At 47.6% G+C, this 18,119-nt stretch overlaps 2 protein-coding genes across 3 annotated transcripts; one reads left to right on the top strand and one right to left on the bottom strand.

Moving 5' to 3' along the window:
- Nucleotides 1–78: 78 nt before the first annotated feature.
- On the top strand, nucleotides 79–3,136 carry LOC6609104 (vesicular inhibitory amino acid transporter). The gene is made up of 2 exons (XM_002033771.2): nucleotides 79–1,007; nucleotides 1,079–3,136. Exons 1-2 carry the CDS (start codon nucleotides 661–663, stop codon nucleotides 2,373–2,375), a joined length of 1,644 nt encoding a protein of 547 aa, XP_002033807.1. The 5' UTR covers nucleotides 79–660; the 3' UTR covers nucleotides 2,376–3,136.
- LOC6609103 (titin) lies at nucleotides 2,995–16,635 on the bottom strand. Of its 2 annotated transcripts, none has more exons than XM_032715294.1 (5): nucleotides 14,542–16,635; nucleotides 14,150–14,416; nucleotides 13,965–14,032; nucleotides 13,847–13,908; nucleotides 2,995–13,798 (listed from the first exon to the last, which is right to left on the bottom strand). In XM_032715294.1, exons 1-5 carry the CDS (start codon nucleotides 16,072–16,074, stop codon nucleotides 3,156–3,158), a joined length of 12,573 nt encoding a protein of 4,190 aa, XP_032571185.1. In that variant the 5' UTR covers nucleotides 16,075–16,635; the 3' UTR covers nucleotides 2,995–3,155. The 2 variants fall into 2 exon arrangements, with proteins under 2 accessions (XP_032571185.1, XP_032571186.1); XM_032715295.1 differs by having other exon boundaries at nucleotides 2,995–13,789.
- Nucleotides 16,636–18,119: the final 1,484 nt, after the last annotated feature.

Below are 18,119 nucleotides of genomic sequence, written 5' to 3'. Positions count from 1 at the left end.
TCAATGTCAATGTGGAACGCATCCTCCCAGTGACAGCTTCTTTGGGGGTGGAACGCGTATGGACCGTGACCATATGACACTGACACAGCCACCCGATATATACACGACCGGATCCTGCGCACTGCCAGTTCCATCAGGTTGGAGTGCAAAGATTTTCTTTTCCCATTCGCACGGCCACGGATTTTCCACGTTACATAAATTTCGAAAGCATTTTTCAACTATTTTCCGCATCGGTTACGACAGTTTCAGCTCGCTTTTTCAAACCGGACTTCGAGATTCGAGTGAGCAGGATGTGCAAGTATCCGAGAATCGCATGATTAACGCGCTCCATTCGCACAAAGGCGCCAAGTTGTCGCAATCAAAGGCAAAAATCTGAGTCAAAATTCAGTTTTATTTTCTAGATTGTTAATCCCCATGTGACGACAGTAGTTAAGAAATTCGAATACCATTGCGGAATCTGGAGGCCAACGAAATTGTTAAAGAAAATTCTGATAAAATCGATATACTTCGCACGCCTTCTTGACACCACCGCAGCCGCCGCCATCAGGGCAATACCACCCCCACCTCCAACACTGCTAACACCACCACCACCACCACCAACACCGCCATCGCCATAAGCCATTCCAGCATCATCAGGGCCGTTAGTAGCCAGCATCCAACATGTCATTCATAGCCAAATTGAAAGCCACGCCATTGCCGCCACTGAGAAACATACTCAATGTGGCCGTGCAAACGGCCCGACAGCAAATTCCAGAGCGCAAGGACTACGAGCAACCGCCGGGTAGCACCGCCCAGCAGCATCACCACAGCCAGCAGGCCCAGCACAAGGCCATGGAGGCGGGCATGGATGGCGGAGACACCACCGAGATGAGCTCGAATCCCTTCCGGAACGCCGGTAGCTGGACAAACGATGGCGAGGACGGAGGCGATGGCGAGTACAGGAACGAGTACCAGAGCACATCCTTCAATGAGTACGACGGCCGGTATCAGCAAACGGACGGCTTTAGGTGGGTTATCCTCATTATAGAAGTATAAGTTAACTGTCGTGCTAAACTCATCCCAAACCCATCTTCCGCAGGCAAGGTAGCATCGCCTCCGAGGGAAGCTCATTTGTATGCGAGGGAGAAGGTGGCGGCGGCTGCAAAATCGACGAATTCCAAGCGGCCTGGAACGTGACCAACGCCATTCAGGGCATGTTCATCGTATCGCTGCCATTTGCCGTGCTCCACGGCGGCTATTGGGCCATTGTGGCCATGGTGGGAATAGCACACATCTGCTGCTATACAGGCAAGGTCCTGGTGCAGTGTCTATACGAACCGGATCCGGCAACGGGACAAATGGTGCGAGTACGCGACAGTTATGTGGCCATAGCCAAGGTATGTTTTGGGCCCAAATTGGGCGCCCGGGCAGTCAGCATTGCCCAGCTCATCGAGCTACTGATGACCTGCATCCTGTACGTGGTGGTGTGCGGCGATCTATTGGCCGGAACGTATCCACAGGGCTCGTTCGACTCGCGATCCTGGATGCTGTTCGTGGGCATATTCCTGCTGCCCATGGGATTCCTTAAGTCACTGAAAATGGTATCAACGCTCTCGTTCTGGTGCACAATGTCGCACATCGTGATAAACGCCGTGATACTGGGCTATTGCCTGCTGCAGATTGGCGATTGGGGCTGGTCCAAGGTCCGCTTCAGCATCGACATGGAGAACTTTCCGATCTCACTGGGCGTCATCGTCTTCTCGTACACCTCCCAGATCTTTCTGCCCACGCTCGAGGGCAACATGATCGATCGCTCCAAGTTCAACTGGATGCTGGACTGGTCTCACATAGCGGCTGCTGTGTTTAAGGCCGGATTCGGGTACATCTGCTTTCTGACCTTCCAGAACGACACACAGCAGGTGATTACCAACAATCTGCACTCGCAGGGCTTCAAGGGCATGGTGAACTTCTTCCTGGTCATCAAGGCCCTTCTGAGCTACCCCTTGCCATACTATGCTGCCTGTGAGTTGCTCGAGCGCAACTTCTTTAGAGGTCCGCCAAAGACCAAATTTCCAACCATCTGGAATCTGGACGGGGAACTGAAGGTTTGGGGTCTGGGCTTCCGTGTCGGCGTCATTGTATCCACCATACTGATGGCCATCTTCATTCCCCACTTCTCCATTCTGATGGGTTTCATTGGCAGCTTCACTGGCACAATGCTCAGCTTTATCTGGCCTTGCTATTTCCACATCAAGATCAAGGGGCATCTGCTCGATCAGAAGGAAATAGCCAAAGACTACCTCATCATTGGGCTCGGCGTGCTCTTCGGCGTTATTGGTATCTACGATTCGGGCAATGCCCTCATAAATGCATTTGAAATCGGTCTTCCATTTTAAATTGAATGTAAACTATCCAATCAAAAGATTCTTATTTATGATACTCGACTCTTTTGGGCATGGCAAGTCTTCCAGATGCTCTGTCATCAATTTGGCTGTGTCCAAAATATCGAGGATCGAGTTAAACAAATACCATAAATGCGAAACGAAATTATAAAACAATAATGTTAGTCTGTAAGAAACGAAACGCAAGTCTTCCAAACAAGCGAAAAAATGTCTTCCAAACAAAAGTAATATTGATATATGATATACACAATGAATAAGTTAAGAGAAACGATGATTATATAAATATACATAAGTATGTACGAATATGAGAAAAAGAGAAATATTTATTGTGTTAATATGCATTATAAGATATAGACAAATTGAACAGAGTAAAACGATAAACTGCAAATGTACATCATTATACAAATGCAAAACAAAGTGTATGAGTATGTTATAGATAGAACTCATTGTTTATATATAGCCGAGCGGATTTTTTTAACGTTTAAATATACAGTTACCTTTACATACTAGCCCTTAAAACGACACTAGCATCTTTTAAACTCTCAATAAAGACATCATCTCCAGTTGATCCTAAAAGAAAACCCCATTCTTGGTGCAAAGAAACCCAAAGACGTCGATTTAAGAATGTTGTCTTTATTGTTAATATTCATTTTCGGATTGGTTTGTATATTGTATAAAACGTATATTGTCATGGAAGCTTAGCCTATCATTAATATGGGATTTTTGTGTTAGTAAAGCAAAGGATATGTATAATATACTCATAGTCGGGCTGTGTTAGTTTGAGGTCTTGAAGAACTTGTGTTCTTGAGTACTCCTTGTATGTTGGAATGCTCCTTGTTTAATCTTATGCACAGCACACGTCGTTTTTGGGGCAGTTATGTATTCGCTCTTGTACAAACTGGAGCCGGTGAACTTTTCATTGCCCAGACTAATTGAGGACTGATTTCCTCGACGGGTGACCACACGCTCGGCGCCATGGCCATGGGCACTGTAGGAGGGGAAATCGATGCCACCGCCTAAGCTGGACACCTGCTGATTTCCACGGTGTCGGCTGGTATGGCTTCCGGTGTGGGAATGAGATTGAGACGAAAAATCAATGCCGCCACCACCCGAAACTTGGCTGCGCGTCACCGTTGACCGTTCGGCATTCGAACCGCTGGTTCCACCAGAAATAATGCGGGTCATTGTGGACGAGTTCTTCACGTTGTGCTCCCGGTTCTCTTTGTGCACGTTGCAGGTGCGACGCTCGCTCGAAAAAGTTGCATTTGCGTCTGAGTCGCGATTTTGGCGATGGATGCTGCTGTAACTCTGACGCTCCCCACCATAGGTGGTGGTGCTCGAGGGCTGCTCGTGTAGATTCAGTATGCTCTTGCGCTGCATCTTTCCATTGGACGTCAGGCTGCCATTGGCTGTATTCGAATCGGTGGTTACGTTCTTGCGATGGAAGACCGTGTTAGAGACGTCGGCTTCTGACGAGAATTCGCTCTTTCGATGATGAAAGTGCTTTGAAGTGGTCATGTGCGACGATGTGCTTCCGGTCACAATATTGTTGGCAGAAGTTCTACCCCCTGAGACCGTTCGCGATGTTGAATCTTCGCTGATGTTGTGTCCAACTGTGCTTCCAGACAGAACCCGGCTTGTTGTATCGCCGGTAATGTTATTCGAGGCCGATCTTCCGGATACAACACGAGTGGTGGTTTCGCCAAATGCATCACTGGATACGTTTCTGCCTGACACCACACGTGAAGTCGAATTCTCAGTGATGTTAGACGTAACATTTCTGCCTGAAATCACGCGAGACGATGTTTCGCCCGTTACGTTATTGGAGACTGAGCCACCGGAAATAACTCTTGAGGTTATGTCGCCAGTGTTCTTATCGGTTAAATGTCTACGATTAGATTCAATAGCGGTACTGGATACATCCGTATCCGTGATCCTTTCGGTAGTTAAAGCAGAACCCTTTATGACCTGTTGATTTCTTTGCAAGGATGTGGATTCCTTATGGATGTTTTGAGTGTTTTCGATGTTTGTCGTGGTAGTATTCTTCGCAACATTTTCTATTACGTTTATCTTAGCGGGCCTCTTGACATACTCGGTTTCTGGTTCCTTCTTATGACGCCCTCCTATGACAGTAGTTACCTTTGTTGTAGATACAACAATGAGACCGTCAACCGGATTTTGGCCGTTCGAATCGACTTGTTTGACAGCGTCCTTGCCAGACACATAGTTCATCTGATTTGTTGTTTTTCGGATTGTAGTGTCACTTCCCAAAGTAATAGATGAACTATTGTGGTTAATTTTTTGAGTACGTTGTACTTTATCGACCGTTGTGTTCGCCGTACTTTTGTAATCATTTCTTCTGGTTACTGTCATAGACCCTTCTAGCTTGAGATTGTCAACAGGACGTTTTGGCGTTTCTCTGTTAACGGTTTCTGTAACTATCTTGCTATCGGTCTCGCTGCGGTCTGTTCTCTTATAAAATTCTCCTTCCGGCTTAAGATTGTCTTTTGGTTTCTTCTGAATTGGTCGCTCAGCGGGTGTAAAGGAGGTTTTATTGGGAGTGTAGAATTCACCTTCGACTTTTAGGTTATCACTTGGCTTTACTTGCTCCGGTCGTTTAACATGGTGGTATTCTTCCTTCTGGGTGAATGTCATTTCTCCCTCGGTTCTTAAATTATCTTTTCTAATAACCGTCTTCACCTTATCGGCAGGCCGGTACCCATCCTTCTCGGGAATGTGCATCTTACCCTCAGGTTTCAAGTTGTCGGCATACTTCTTCTGCTCTGGACGGGAAGCGGGCTCATATTTTGGTTTTTCCGGGGTATACATAATTCCTTCTGGTTTCAAATTGTCTTTAGGCTTAACCGGCTCGGGGCGTTCACCAATTGTATGACCGGGCTTTTCAGGTACGTAAAGTTTACCAGAGGTCCGCAGGTTATCTTCTGGCTTCACTGGGGTGGGTCTAACAACATGATGGTACTCAGATTTTTCCGTGAAAGTCATTTCTCCTTCACTACGAAGGTTGTCCTTATGAATAACTCTTGTCACCTTATCGGCAGGCTTATATTTGTCCTTTTCTGGTATAACCATATCGCCCTCTGGTTTTAAGTTATCATGAGGTTTTTTCTGTTTAGGCCTTTCAGCTGGCTTAAAGACCTCTTTTTCTTGAACGTAGAATTCTCCTTCCACCTTCAAGTTATCTTTCTGCCTTACAACAGTTACTCGATCGGCTGGTTGATATTTTGGTCGATCGGGAGTAAAGAATTCGCCTTCAGTCTTTAGATTATCAACAGGTTTCTTAGGTACCGGTCGATCTCCGGCCTTATATCCTGGCTTTTCAGGAGCAAAGAATCTCCCTTCGGGTCTCAAGTTATCCTCAGGTCGAACTTGCGTTGGACGTTCTCCAGGCCTGTAATGTTGCTTTTCTGGACTGTAAAAGTCTCCTTCCGGCCTTAAGTTGTCATCTGGCTTTTTCTGTACTGGTCTTTCAGCAGGTCTGAATCCTGGCTTTTCCGGTGTGTAGAATTCACCTTCTGGTCTGAGATTGTCTTCTGGCCTAACCTGGGAAGGTCTCTCACCAGGCTTGTATTTAGGTTTCTCGGGACTGTAGAATTCTCCCTCAGGCTTAAGATTATACGATGGTTTAACCTGGTCAGGTCGAACCACATATTGATATTCTTCCCTCTCTACAAACGTCATTTCTCCTTCCGTACGAAGATTATCTTTCCGAATAATTCTTTCAGTTTTATCGGCCGGCTTGTATACTTGCTTCTCAGGCTTCACGAATTCGCCTTCCGGCTTTAAGTTATCCTGTGGTTTTTTCTGTACTGGTCTTTCAGCTGGCCTGAATCCAGGCTTTTCCGGTGTGTAGAATTCACCCTCGGGCCTCAGATTATCTTCTGGCCTAACCTGGGAAGGTCTTTCGCCTGGCTTGTACTTGGGTTTCTCGGGACTGTAGAATTCGCCCTCGGGTTTCAGGTTGTCCTGTGGTTTCTTTTGTTCGGGCCTCTCAGCAGGCCTGAATCCTGGCTTTTCCGGTGTGAAGAATTCACCTTCTGGTCTGAGATTGTCTTCTGGCCTAACCTGGGAAGGTCTCTCTCCTGGCTTGTATTTAGGTTTCTCGGGACTGTAGAATTCTCCCTCAGGCTTAAGATTGTCCGATGGTTTAACCTGGTCAGGTCGAACCACATATTGATATTCTTCCCTCTCTACAAACGTCATTTCTCCTTCCGTACGAAGATTATCTTTCCGAATAATTCTTTCAGTTTTATCGGCCGGCATGTAAACTTGCTTCTCAGGCTTCACGAATTCACCTTCCGGCTTTAAGTTATCCTGTGGTTTTTTCTGTACTGGTCTTTCAGCTGGCCTGAATCCTGGCTTTTCCGGTGTGTAGAATTCACCTTCTGGTCTGAGATTGTCTTCTGGCCTAACCTGGGAAGGTCTTTCGCCTGGCTTGTACTTGGGTTTCTCGGGACTGTAGAATTCTCCCTCGGGTTTCAGGTTGTCCTCTGGTTTCTTTTGCTCTGGCCTCTCAGCTGGCCGGAATCCAGGCTTTTCCGGTGTGTAGAATTCACCCTCGGGCCTCAGATTATCTTCTGGCCTAACCTGGGAAGGTCTCTCTCCTGGCTTGTATTTAGGTTTCTCAGGACTGTAAAATTCTCCCTCAGGCTTAAGATTGTCTGATGGTTTAACCTGGTCAGGTCGAACCACATATTGATATTCTTCCCTCTCTACAAACGTCATTTCTCCTTCCGTACGAAGATTATCTTTCCGAATAATTCTTTCAGTTTTATCGGCCGGCTTGTATACTTGCTTCTCAGGCTTCACGAATTCGCCTTCCGGCTTTAAGTTATCCTGTGGTTTTTTCTGTACTGGTCTTTCAGCTGGCCTGAATCCAGGCTTTTCCGGTGTGTAGAATTCACCCTCGGGCCTCAGATTATCTTCTGGCCTAACCTGGGAAGGTCTTTCGCCTGGCTTGTACTTGGGTTTCTCGGGACTGTAGAATTCGCCCTCGGGTTTCAGGTTGTCCTGTGGTTTCTTTTGTTCGGGCCTCTCAGCAGGCCTGAATCCTGGCTTTTCCGGTGTGTAGAATTCACCTTCTGGTCTGAGGTTGTCTTCTGGCCTAACCTGGGAAGGTCTCTCTCCTGGCTTGTATTTAGGTTTCTCGGGACTGTAGAATTCTCCCTCAGGCTTAAGATTGTCCGATGGTTTAACCTGGTCAGGTCGAACCACATATTGATATTCTTCCCTCTCTACAAACGTCATTTCTCCTTCCGTACGAAGATTATCTTTCCGAATAATTCTTTCAGTTTTATCGGCCGGCTTGTATACTTGCTTCTCAGGCTTCACGAATTCGCCTTCCGGCTTTAAGTTATCCTGTGGTTTTTTCTGTACTGGTCTTTCAGCTGGCCTGAATCCAGGCTTTTCCGGTGTGTAGAATTCACCCTCTGGCCTCAGATTATCTTCTGGCCTAACCTGGGAAGGTCTTTCGCCTGGCTTGTACTTCGGTTTCTCGGGACTGTAGAATTCGCCCTCGGGTTTCAGGTTGTCTTGTGGTTTCTTTTGTTCGGGCCTCTCAGCAGGCCTGAATCCTGGCTTTTCCGGTGTGTAGAATTCACCTTCTGGTCTGAGATTGTCTTCTGGCCTAACCTGGGAAGGTCTCTCACCAGGCTTGTATTTAGGTTTCTCGGGACTGTAGAATTCTCCCTCAGGCTTAAGATTGTCCGATGGTTTAACCTGGTCAGGTCGAACCACATATTGATATTCTTCCCTCTCTACAAACGTCATTTCTCCTTCCGTACGAAGATTATCTTTCCGAATAATTCTTTCAGTTTTATCGGCCGGCATGTAAACTTGCTTCTCAGGCTTCACGAATTCACCTTCCGGCTTTAAGTTATCCTGTGGTTTTTTCTGTACTGGTCTTTCAGCTGGCCTGAATCCAGGCTTTTCCGGTGTGTAGAATTCACCCTCTGGCCTCAGATTATCTTCTGGCCTAACCTGGGAAGGTCTTTCGCCTGGCTTGTACTTGGGTTTCTCGGGACTGTAGAATTCGCCTTCGGGTTTCAGGTTGTCCTGTGGTTTCTTTTGTTCGGGCCTCTCAGCAGGCCTGAATCCTGGCTTTTCCGGTGTGTAGAATTCACCTTCTGGTCTGAGATTGTCTTCTGGCCTAACCTGGGAAGGTCTCTCTCCTGGCTTGTATTTAGGTTTCTCGGGACTGTAGAATTCTCCCTCAGGCTTAAGATTGTCCGATGGTTTAACCTGGTCAGGTCGAACCACATATTGATATTCTTCCCTCTCTACAAACGTCATTTCTCCTTCCGTACGAAGATTATCTTTCCGAATAATTCTTTCAGTTTTATCGGCCGGCTTGTATACTTGCTTCTCAGGCTTCACGAATTCGCCTTCCGTCTTTAAGTTATCCTGTGGTTTTTTCTGTACTGGTCTTTCAGCTGGCCTGAATCCAGGCTTTTCCGGTGTGTAGAATTCACCCTCGGGCCTCAGATTATCTTCTGGCCTAACCTGGGAAGGTATTTCGCCTGGCTTGTACTTGGGTTTCTCGGGACTGTAGAATTCGCCCTCGGGTTTCAGGTTGTCCTGTGGTTTCTTTTGTTCGGGCCTCTCAGCAGGCCTGAATCCTGGCTTTTCCGGTGTGTAGAATTCACCTTCTGGTCTGAGGTTGTCTTCTGGCCTAACCTGGGAAGGTCTCTCTCCTGGCTTGTATTTAGGTTTCTCGGGACTGTAGAATTCTCCCTCAGGCTTAAGATTGTCCGATGGTTTAACCTGGTCAGGTCGAACCACATATTGATATTCTTCCCTCTCTACAAACGTCATTTCTCCTTCCGTACGAAGATTATCTTTCCGAATAATTCTTTCAGTTTTATCGGCCGGCTTGTATACTTGCTTCTCAGGCTTCACGAATTCGCCTTCCGGCTTTAAGTTATCCTGTGGTTTTTTCTGTACTGGTCTTTCAGCTGGCCTGAATCCAGGCTTTTCCGGTGTGTAGAATTCACCCTCTGGCCTCAGATTATCTTCTGGCCTAACCTGGGAAGGTCTTTCGCCTGGCTTGTACTTCGGTTTCTCGGGACTGTAGAATTCGCCCTCGGGTTTCAGGCTGTCTTGTGGTTTCTTTTGTTCGGGCCTCTCAGCAGGCCTGAATCCTGGCTTTTCCGGTGTGTAGAATTCACCTTCTGGTCTGAGATTGTCTTCTGGCCTAACCTGGGAAGGTCTCTCACCAGGCTTGTATTTAGGTTTCTCGGGACTGTAGAATTCTCCCTCAGGCTTAAGATTGTCCGATGGTTTAACCTGGTCAGGTCGAACCACATATTGATATTCTTCCCTCTCTACAAACGTCATTTCTCCTTCCGTACGAAGATTATCTTTCCGAATAATTCTTTCAGTTTTATCGGCCGGCATGTAAACTTGCTTCTCAGGCTTCACGAATTCACCTTCCGGCTTTAAGTTATCCTGTGGTTTTTTCTGTACTGGTCTTTCAGCTGGCCTGAATCCAGGCTTTTCCGGTGTGTAGAATTCACCCTCTGGCCTCAGATTATCTTCTGGCCTAACCTGGGAAGGTCTTTCGCCTGGCTTGTACTTGGGTTTCTCGGGACTGTAGAATTCGCCTTCGGGTTTCAGGTTGTCCTGTGGTTTCTTTTGTTCGGGCCTCTCAGCAGGCCTGAATCCTGGCTTTTCCGGTGTGTAGAATTCACCTTCTGGTCTGAGATTGTCTTCTGGCCTAACCTGGGAAGGTCTCTCTCCTGGCTTGTATTTAGGTTTCTCGGGACTGTAGAATTCTCCCTCAGGCTTAAGATTGTCCGATGGTTTAACCTGGTCAGGTCGAACCACATATTGATATTCTTCCCTCTCTACAAACGTCATTTCTCCTTCCGTACGAAGATTATCTTTCCGAATAATTCTTTCAGTTTTATCGGCCGGCTTGTATACTTGCTTCTCAGGCTTCACGAATTCGCCTTCCGTCTTTAAGTTATCCTGTGGTTTTTTCTGTACTGGTCTTTCAGCTGGCCTGAATCCAGGCTTTTCCGGTGTGTAGAATTCACCCTCTGGCCTCAGATTATCTTCTGGCCTAACCTGGGAAGGTCTTTCGCCTGGCTTGTACTTGGGTTTCTCGGGACTGTAGAATTCGCCCTCGGGTTTCAGGTTGTCCTGTGGTTTCTTTTGTTCGGGCCTCTCAGCAGGCCTGAATCCTGGCTTTTCCGGTGTGTAGAATTCACCTTCTGGTCTGAGATTGTCTTCTGGCCTAACCTGGGAAGGTCTCTCACCTGGCTTGTATTTAGGTTTCTCGGGACTGTAGAATTCTCCCTCAGGCTTAAGATTGTCCGATGGTTTAACCTGGTCAGGTCGAACCACATATTGATATTCTTCCCTCTCTACAAACGTCATTTCTCCTTCCGTACGAAGATTATCTTTCCGAATAATTCTTTCAGTTTTATCGGCCGGCTTGTATACTTGCTTCTCAGGCTTCACGAATTCGCCTTCCGGCTTTAAGTTATCCTGTGGTTTTTTCTGTACTGGTCTTTCAGCTGGCCTGAATCCAGGCTTTTCCGGTGTGTAGAATTCACCTTCTGGCCTCAGATTATCTTCTGGCCTAACCTGGGAAGGTCTTTCGCCTGGCTTGTACTTGGGTTTCTCGGGACTGTAGAATTCGCCCTCGGGTTTTAGGTTGTCATGTGGTTTCTTTTGTTCGGGCCTCTCAGCAGGCCTGAATCCTGTCTTTTCCGGTGTGTAGAATTCACCCTCTGGCCTCAGATTATCTTCTGGCCTAACCTGGGAAGGTCTTTCGCCTGGCTTGTACTTGGGTTTCTCGGGACTGTAGAATTCGCCCTCGGGTTTTAGGTTGTCATGTGGTTTCTTTTGTTCGGGCCTCTCAGCAGGCCTGAATCCTGTCTTTTCCGGTGTGTAGAATTCACCCTCTGGCCTCAGATTATCTTCTGGCCTAACCTGGGAAGGTCTTTCGCCTGGCTTGTACTTGGGTTTCTCGGGACTGTAGAATTCGCCCTCGGGTTTCAGGTTGTCCTCTGGTTTCTTTTGCTCTGGCCTCTCAGCGGGCCGGAATCCTGGCTTTTCCGGTGTGTAGAATTCACCCTCGGGCCTCAGATTATCTTCTGGCCTAACCTGGGAAGGTCTTTCGCCTGGCTTGTACTTGGGTTTCTCGGGACTGTAGAATTCGCCCTCGGGTTTTAGGTTGTCATGTGGTTTCTTTTGTTCGGGCCTCTCAGCAGGCCTGAATCCTGTCTTTTCCGGTGTGTAGAATTCACCCTCTGGCCTCAGATTATCTTCTGGCCTAACCTGGGAAGGTCTTTCGCCTGGCTTGTACTTGGGTTTCTCGGGACTGTAGAATTCGCCCTCGGGTTTCAGGTTGTCCTCTGGTTTCTTTTGCTCTGGCCTCTCAGCGGGCCGGAATCCTGGCTTTTCCGGTGTGTAGAATTCACCCTCGGGCCTCAGATTATCTTCTGGCCTAACCTGGGAAGGTCTTTCGCCTGGCTTGTACTTGGGTTTCTCGGGACTGTAGAATTCGCCCTCGGGTTTCAGGTTGTCCTGTGGTTTCTTTTGTTCGGGCCTCTCAGCAGGCCTGAATCCTGGCTTTTCCGGTGTGTAGAATTCACCTTCTGGTCTGAGATTGTCTTCTGGCCTAACCTGGGAAGGTCTCTCACCTGGCTTGTATTTAGGTTTCTCGGGACTGTAGAATTCTCCCTCAGGCTTAAGATTGTCCGATGGTTTAACCTGGTCAGGTCGAACCACATATTGATATTCTTCCCTCTCTACAAACGTCATTTCTCCTTCCGTACGAAGATTATCTTTCCGAATAATTCTTTCAGTTTTATCGGCCGGCTTGTATACTTGCTTCTCAGGCTTCACGAATTCGCCTTCCGGCTTTAAGTTATCCTGTGGTTTTTTCTGTACTGGTCTTTCAGCTGGCCTGAATCCTGTCTTTTCCGGTGTGTAGAATTCACCCTCTGGCCTCAGATTATCTTCTGGCCTAACCTGGGAAGGTCTTTCGCCTGGCTTGTACTTGGGTTTCTCGGGACTGTAGAATTCGCCCTCGGGTTTCAGGTTGTCCTCTGGTTTCTTTTGCTCTGGCCTCTCAGCGGGCCGAAATCCTGGCTTTTCCGGTGTGTAGAATTCACCCTCGGGCCTCAGATTATCTTCTGGCCTAACCTGGGAAGGTCTTTCGCCTGGCTTGTACTTGGGTTTCTCGGGACTGTAGAATTCGCCCTCGGGTTTCAGGTTGTCCTGTGGTTTCTTTTGTTCGGGCCTCTCAGCAGGCCTGAATCCTGGCTTTTCCGGTGTGTAGAATTCACCTTCTGGTCTGAGATTGTCTTCTGGCCTAACCTGGAAAGGTCTTTCGCCGGGTTTGTAGTTGGGTTTCTCGGGACTGTAGAATTCTCCCTCAGGCTTAAGATTGTCCAAAGGTTTAACCTGGTCAGGACGTACCACATATTGATATTCTTCCCTCTCTACAAACGTCATTTCTCCTTCCGTACGAAGATTATCTTTCCGAATAATTCTTTCTGTTTTATCGGCCGGTTTGTAAACTTGTTTCTCTGGCCTTACGAATTCCCCGTCTGGCTTAAGATTGTCCTCCGGCTTTTTTTGAGCTGGCCTTTCTGCAGATTCAAATCCTGGTCTTTCGGGTGTATAAAAGTCACCTTCTGGTTTAAGATTATCAACTGGACGCACTTGAGATGGACGTTCGCCAGGGCAATACTTTGCCTTTTCAGGACTATAAAATGAACCCTCTGGTCTTAAGTTATCCGTTGGCTTGACTTGTCCCGGTCGTGTAACATATTGATATTCCTCTTTCTCCACAAATGTCATTTCCCCTTCAGTTCTCAAGTTATCACTTCTTATTATTTTTTCAGGTCTTTCGGCAGGGTTGTATTTGGGTTTTTCTGGTGAGACAAATTCTCCCTCCGGCTTAAGGTTATCAACCGGCCTTTTTTGTGTGGGACGATCGGCTGGAGCGTATCCTGGTTTCTCAGGCGTGTAAAATTCGCCTTCTGGTTTTAGATTGTCTTGGTGTCGCACTTGAGATGGCCGATCTCCTGGTTGATACTTAGGTTTTTCCGGACTGTAAAACTCGCCTTCGGGCTTTAGATTGTCCGTAGGCTTAACGTATCCCGGTCGAACTGTATATTGGTATTCCTCCTTCTCTACAAAAGTCATTTCTCCTTCTGTACGGAGGTTGTCGGTATGCACAATCTTTTCACGTTTTTCCCCCGGCTTGTATGGCTCCTTTGGAGGAACTATAAAGTCTCCCTCAGGTCTTAAGTTGTCTTCTGGTTTCTTAATGACTATATAGTCCACTAGAATGTCTTCGTTTTGCTTGGGAATGTTATCTTCTTTCGACCATGTATTTGTACGTATCCTTGTATATGCTTCGTCAACGTTATCTGTGGAAACTAAAAGGTGTTAACTTTTTTATAATTTATTTATACAATTACGCTTACCTTCGGTTTGAATAACCGTATTTTCTGTAGACTTCGTTGTACTGCTTGAGCAATGGTGCCGCCTAAAATTAAAAGGCAATTAGTATAAGCGATTATGTACGCATACACTGAATCTTACCCGCATGTGCAGATTTCACAAATGCATCTTTCACTATGTGTTGTTGACTTGTTTTTTGCAACTCCTCGCTAATGATAAAAGCACAAACAAATTATTAGTAAGCAATATATTTAAAGCAGTGATAAATTCAACAACGTTTTACTGAACACAAATATTTAGGTTCTTTGCTTAACTAATCTACTCACGGTTCTTGAGTCGTTTAGTCGTTGCTTATCAGTGCGCACATAATCGATTTCATCATAAATATTTTCCGTAATATTTTGGTGTTTCGATGTCTCCTTCAAGTTCAGGGTTATGTTTTCGTTGTTCTCCGATATCGAGGTGTTCTTCTCAATCTCCACAAACTCGTCCACGTAAATGGTCTTCTTGGGAGCCTCTACGATCTTCTCAATTACATCCGTGTGCACCTTCTCGTCCAGAACGCGCCAGTCGTTGATGCTCGCATCGAAAATCTAATTAAGCCAAAAGAAAATTCCTTAGAATTTAAACCAAACGCACACCCACGACGAGGTGTTCGATGGCATTTGGGAGAGTCAAAGGTACGCCCACACGCAGGCACGCACAATCACCGACTTACCTTCGTCACCTCCGTTGTAGTCGTTATGTTTGCAACATCGGTATTATCTTTCTCGATTTCACGAGCAATGTCATTGGGCACAAAAGCTTTCGTATCAGTGAACGACTTCTCGTCCACAACAGTCCACTTGCCGAGCTTCGTGTCGTACACCTTGGTGGTGTATGTGGTTCTGGTTGTGTTAATGACATCATCGACTATTTCGGGATAGCCCGTGTCGGCGGTGCTGTCCACCGTCCGTTCGTCCACCACGCGCCACCGATTGTTGCGTCTGTCGTATATCTTCTTCTTGTACGTTACTTTGGAGGTGCCATCGGATTCCTTGCTGACATACCGCTCAAAGGTCGGCCGGGTCTTACTCGGTCCTTGAGAACTGCCATCGCTGTACTCCGTCCAGGTTTTGGTCTTCACATCGTACACCTCCTTCTTGGACGACGACTTCGACTGCTTGCTGCTGGTGGAGCTTTTCAAGACTGAACTCTCGCTAACCTCCTTGGTGGACCTCTGGTCGACCATCGACGACGATGACGTAGCTCTATCAACAGCTGTGCTAGCACTGGCCACGTCCAGTTTATCGTTGCGTCGCGTCGATGACGTCGCCTTTGTTGTGGTCGCGCCAGACGACACGGCAACCGGTTCTGGGTAGCCTTGCGACGTCACCGATGCGGGAGCATCAGCTGTTCCGCTCATTGGCAGCTTTGGCACGCTCTGAGATTCGCTCACATTGCTGCTGCGGCTGCCGCTGGTGTTGATGTTGATGTTTGTGCTTGTGCTGCTGTTGATATTGCTGCTGTTGCTGGTGGTGGCGTTTGTCACTGTCTTGGTGTTTGTATCGAAGCCAACCTGTTTCCTCGGCCCCGATGATGTCATACCGGTAGCCGTGTCGGCTCTCTCGCTGGCAATCAGCGTTTCGTTGGCGCACCGACTGGAACTGGTTGTGGCTTCAAAGTACGAGCTGGAGCTACTGGCCTGCTGCTGCTGCTGGCTGGAAGACATCGACGAGGACGTGAACATTTTCGAGACACTGCCCCCGCTGGCGGAGACGGATAGCGTGGGCGTTGTGATCTCCACCACATCGATGGGCACCGAGAATACTGGCTCCTTCTTTTCACTTTCGAGCAGATCAATCGATGAGATGATCTTCTGATTGGCATAATCCCGCGAGATCTTGCTGCTGTACTGCTCGGACTGCAGCTGGGACTGAGATTGCTCTGTGTAGGAGGAATGCGATTGGGATGCCTTGCTCTTGCTCTGGCTGCGGCTGCTGTAGCTCCTCACTCCAGCCGCTGGCAGAGAAGCACCCGAAGTGCTCGGCCCGACAGGATCACCACCGTACGTCACCGATTCGTGCTGCATGGAGCTGGAGCTGTTGCTGGTGGTCAGAGTGGCGAACGCATCGGGACCCAGTTTTTTGGTAAGCTTCGTGGCCTCGGCCGACGACGTTGATGTTGTGGTCGATGTGGCTGGCGGCGGCGGCGACGTCGACGACTGCTGCTGCTGAGACACTTGTTTCTTTTTATTGCTCTTTGATACCATTTTGCTGGCGGAGCGCTGACACAGATGAGGTAATCACCGTTTGGGTGCCGTGAGTGAGTGCACCTGGCTGGACTATTGCTATTTGAATGGCCTTATGCGGCTAATTTGCGGTCGAAATTCGTTTGTTTCGTTGTTATTAATCACAATTATTGCTCGCTTCGTTGCTTTTGGCACTCGGATGGCTTTTTAATATTAACGCGCGACTGAATGGGACGTGCTTGTTGGGATCTGGTATATTTCGTTGTGGTGTGTGTCACATATTTTCCACGACGGTATGTCGAAATGCTTATTTTTAAATATATTTATTAGACGCACACGAACATGCGACCCATAGTTCAAGTTAAGGCAGCGATACGCACACTTTGGCAAACGTTAGACGTGCGAGCAAAAAGCTTAGCACTCTCGCTCACAAAAACACACTGGGAGGGGAAGGAGAGAGTTACGGATGCAGCGGGTTGGAGCCGATCGAGATACAGATACAGTTACAGATACAGATACAGATGCAGAGCCACAAAAAATAACACCAAAACCGAGAGACTGCGGGCACTGTTGTTCGTGTTCGGAGCACTTTTAAGATCACCAACCGTCGCGAAGCACAACTCAAAACGTACTGATCGCGTCTGGAGCTGCTTTCGACCGACTATCTGTGCGCTGCCGGCTGAAAGCGATGGCAGCGGCGCCGGCAGAAGCGTTTTCCAGCCAGCGACGCCTTCGCAAAAGGCAAAAAAGTTAAAGCCAGGCCAGCGTAGGTTTTTTAGATTCCGACGGATGCGTAGGCCGCTTGAATCCAGGTGTGGATCCAGCAGAGCGGGCCGAAACTTGGGCACACGTATCTTAGCCAAAAAAATATCAAACAAACCTACACTAATCCAAATTCAATATCTTTAGATACTTTTTACTAGTTTATTTCCAAGAGGTCTGAGTTCTAGATCCGCTCCTGGCCCCGTCTGCCACGAAGACCGAGTTCAATAAGCCAATAAAAACCGCACGCACACCGCATCGATCTTTTGTGAAAGTGGCAATAAAAACAAAACAAACAGATGTCTGATGTTTGACGCCCGATGCCGGCGGTCGGTCTATCTGTTTGAGCTTGTCAGGTACACAAAACGGAGCAGCACGAACTTTCAGGGCGTGCGCCTGGGTAGCAAACAGTGCCAGTATTGGCACAAAATTGGCCAAATTGGCAAACCAAATTAGGCCGGGCTAACGGCTGCGTCTGTCGGATGCACAATTCAATTTGAATGATTAGTCAGCACATGCTGGCCACCAACCATGTTTGTAGATACATTCAGAGATCGTCTAGCCGAGCGGCAGCGGCGCTACGTGGGCGTCTCCGGCGGAGCTGAGTAAGCCACGTTAAGATCAAGATTTATTCGCCATATTGTCCGATACACTCAATAGCACAATTGATTTGTAACGACCTTTGGGTCGGGTGGGTGCGAATGAAAAAAGCATCTGGAAGTGGTTATGTCCGAATGCGGAGTGCAATAGATCAGCTGCATAATGGACGATGGAACACCGTGTGACCTCCAAACCTTGTGTGTATACCGGGCGAAACAAGCTATCAAGAAAAGCAAAGCCCAATTCCTTGCTTAATTCGTGGTCTGACGTCATACGCGGCGTATGAGCAACGAGCTGCTCGCCACTCATTTTCATGCGAAGCCAAAAGCAATCAAAACTTGTTTGCTGGCCGGGTACACAAAATAAAATCACACAAATAGAAGTAAGACACAAATGCAAAATTAAAGTGGAAAATAAAAGCGGCCACAGTGGAGACTGCTTAGCAATTCACAGCACACCAGCGCGCACATTCGACTTGGACATGGGCATGGGCATAAAAGTGCAACTGGATCTGGAACGAGCTGCAATTCAGATCAAACGCCGATTGGGAACTATGCCACTGGGTGCAGTGCGCCGGAAAGCATGGCCACCGACCAATTAGGTGAACCGATCTATGCAGAACGCTGTATCGAGTATCGAGTGTGGTGGCCATGATGACATCTCCGCTCATCTCACCGAGTTTCCTTGGAATTGAAATTAAATTC

Source organism: Drosophila sechellia, chromosome 2R (assembly GCF_004382195.2).
Source record: "Drosophila sechellia strain sech25 chromosome 2R, ASM438219v1, whole genome shotgun sequence".
Classification (NCBI taxonomy): Eukaryota; Metazoa; Arthropoda; class Insecta; order Diptera; family Drosophilidae; genus Drosophila; species Drosophila sechellia.
The sequence above is the reverse complement of the archived record's forward strand: the minus strand, read 5'-3'. Positions and strand labels throughout refer to the sequence as shown.

What these genes read in the sequence shown, in the direction of transcription:
- LOC6609103 (XM_032715294.1), bottom strand. Translation starts at nt 16,074, where the DNA reads ATGGTATCAAAGAGCAATAAAAAGAAACAAGTGTCTCAGCAGCAGCAG. An exon ending in CTACAACGGAGGTGACGAAG is followed by an intron (nt 14,417 to 14,541) that starts GTAAGTCGGTGA and finishes TGGCTTAATTAG; the next exon opens with ATTTTCGATGCGAGCATCAA. An exon ending in GACTAAACGACTCAAGAACC is followed by an intron (nt 14,033 to 14,149) that starts GTGAGTAGATTA and finishes TTTTATCATTAG; the next exon opens with CGAGGAGTTGCAAAAAACAA.
- LOC6609104 (XM_002033771.2), top strand. Translation starts at nt 661, where the DNA reads ATGTCATTCATAGCCAAATTGAAAGCCACGCCATTGCCGCCACTGAGA. An exon ending in CAGCAAACGGACGGCTTTAG is followed by an intron (nt 1,008 to 1,078) that starts GTGGGTTATCCT and finishes CATCTTCCGCAG; the next exon opens with GCAAGGTAGCATCGCCTCCG.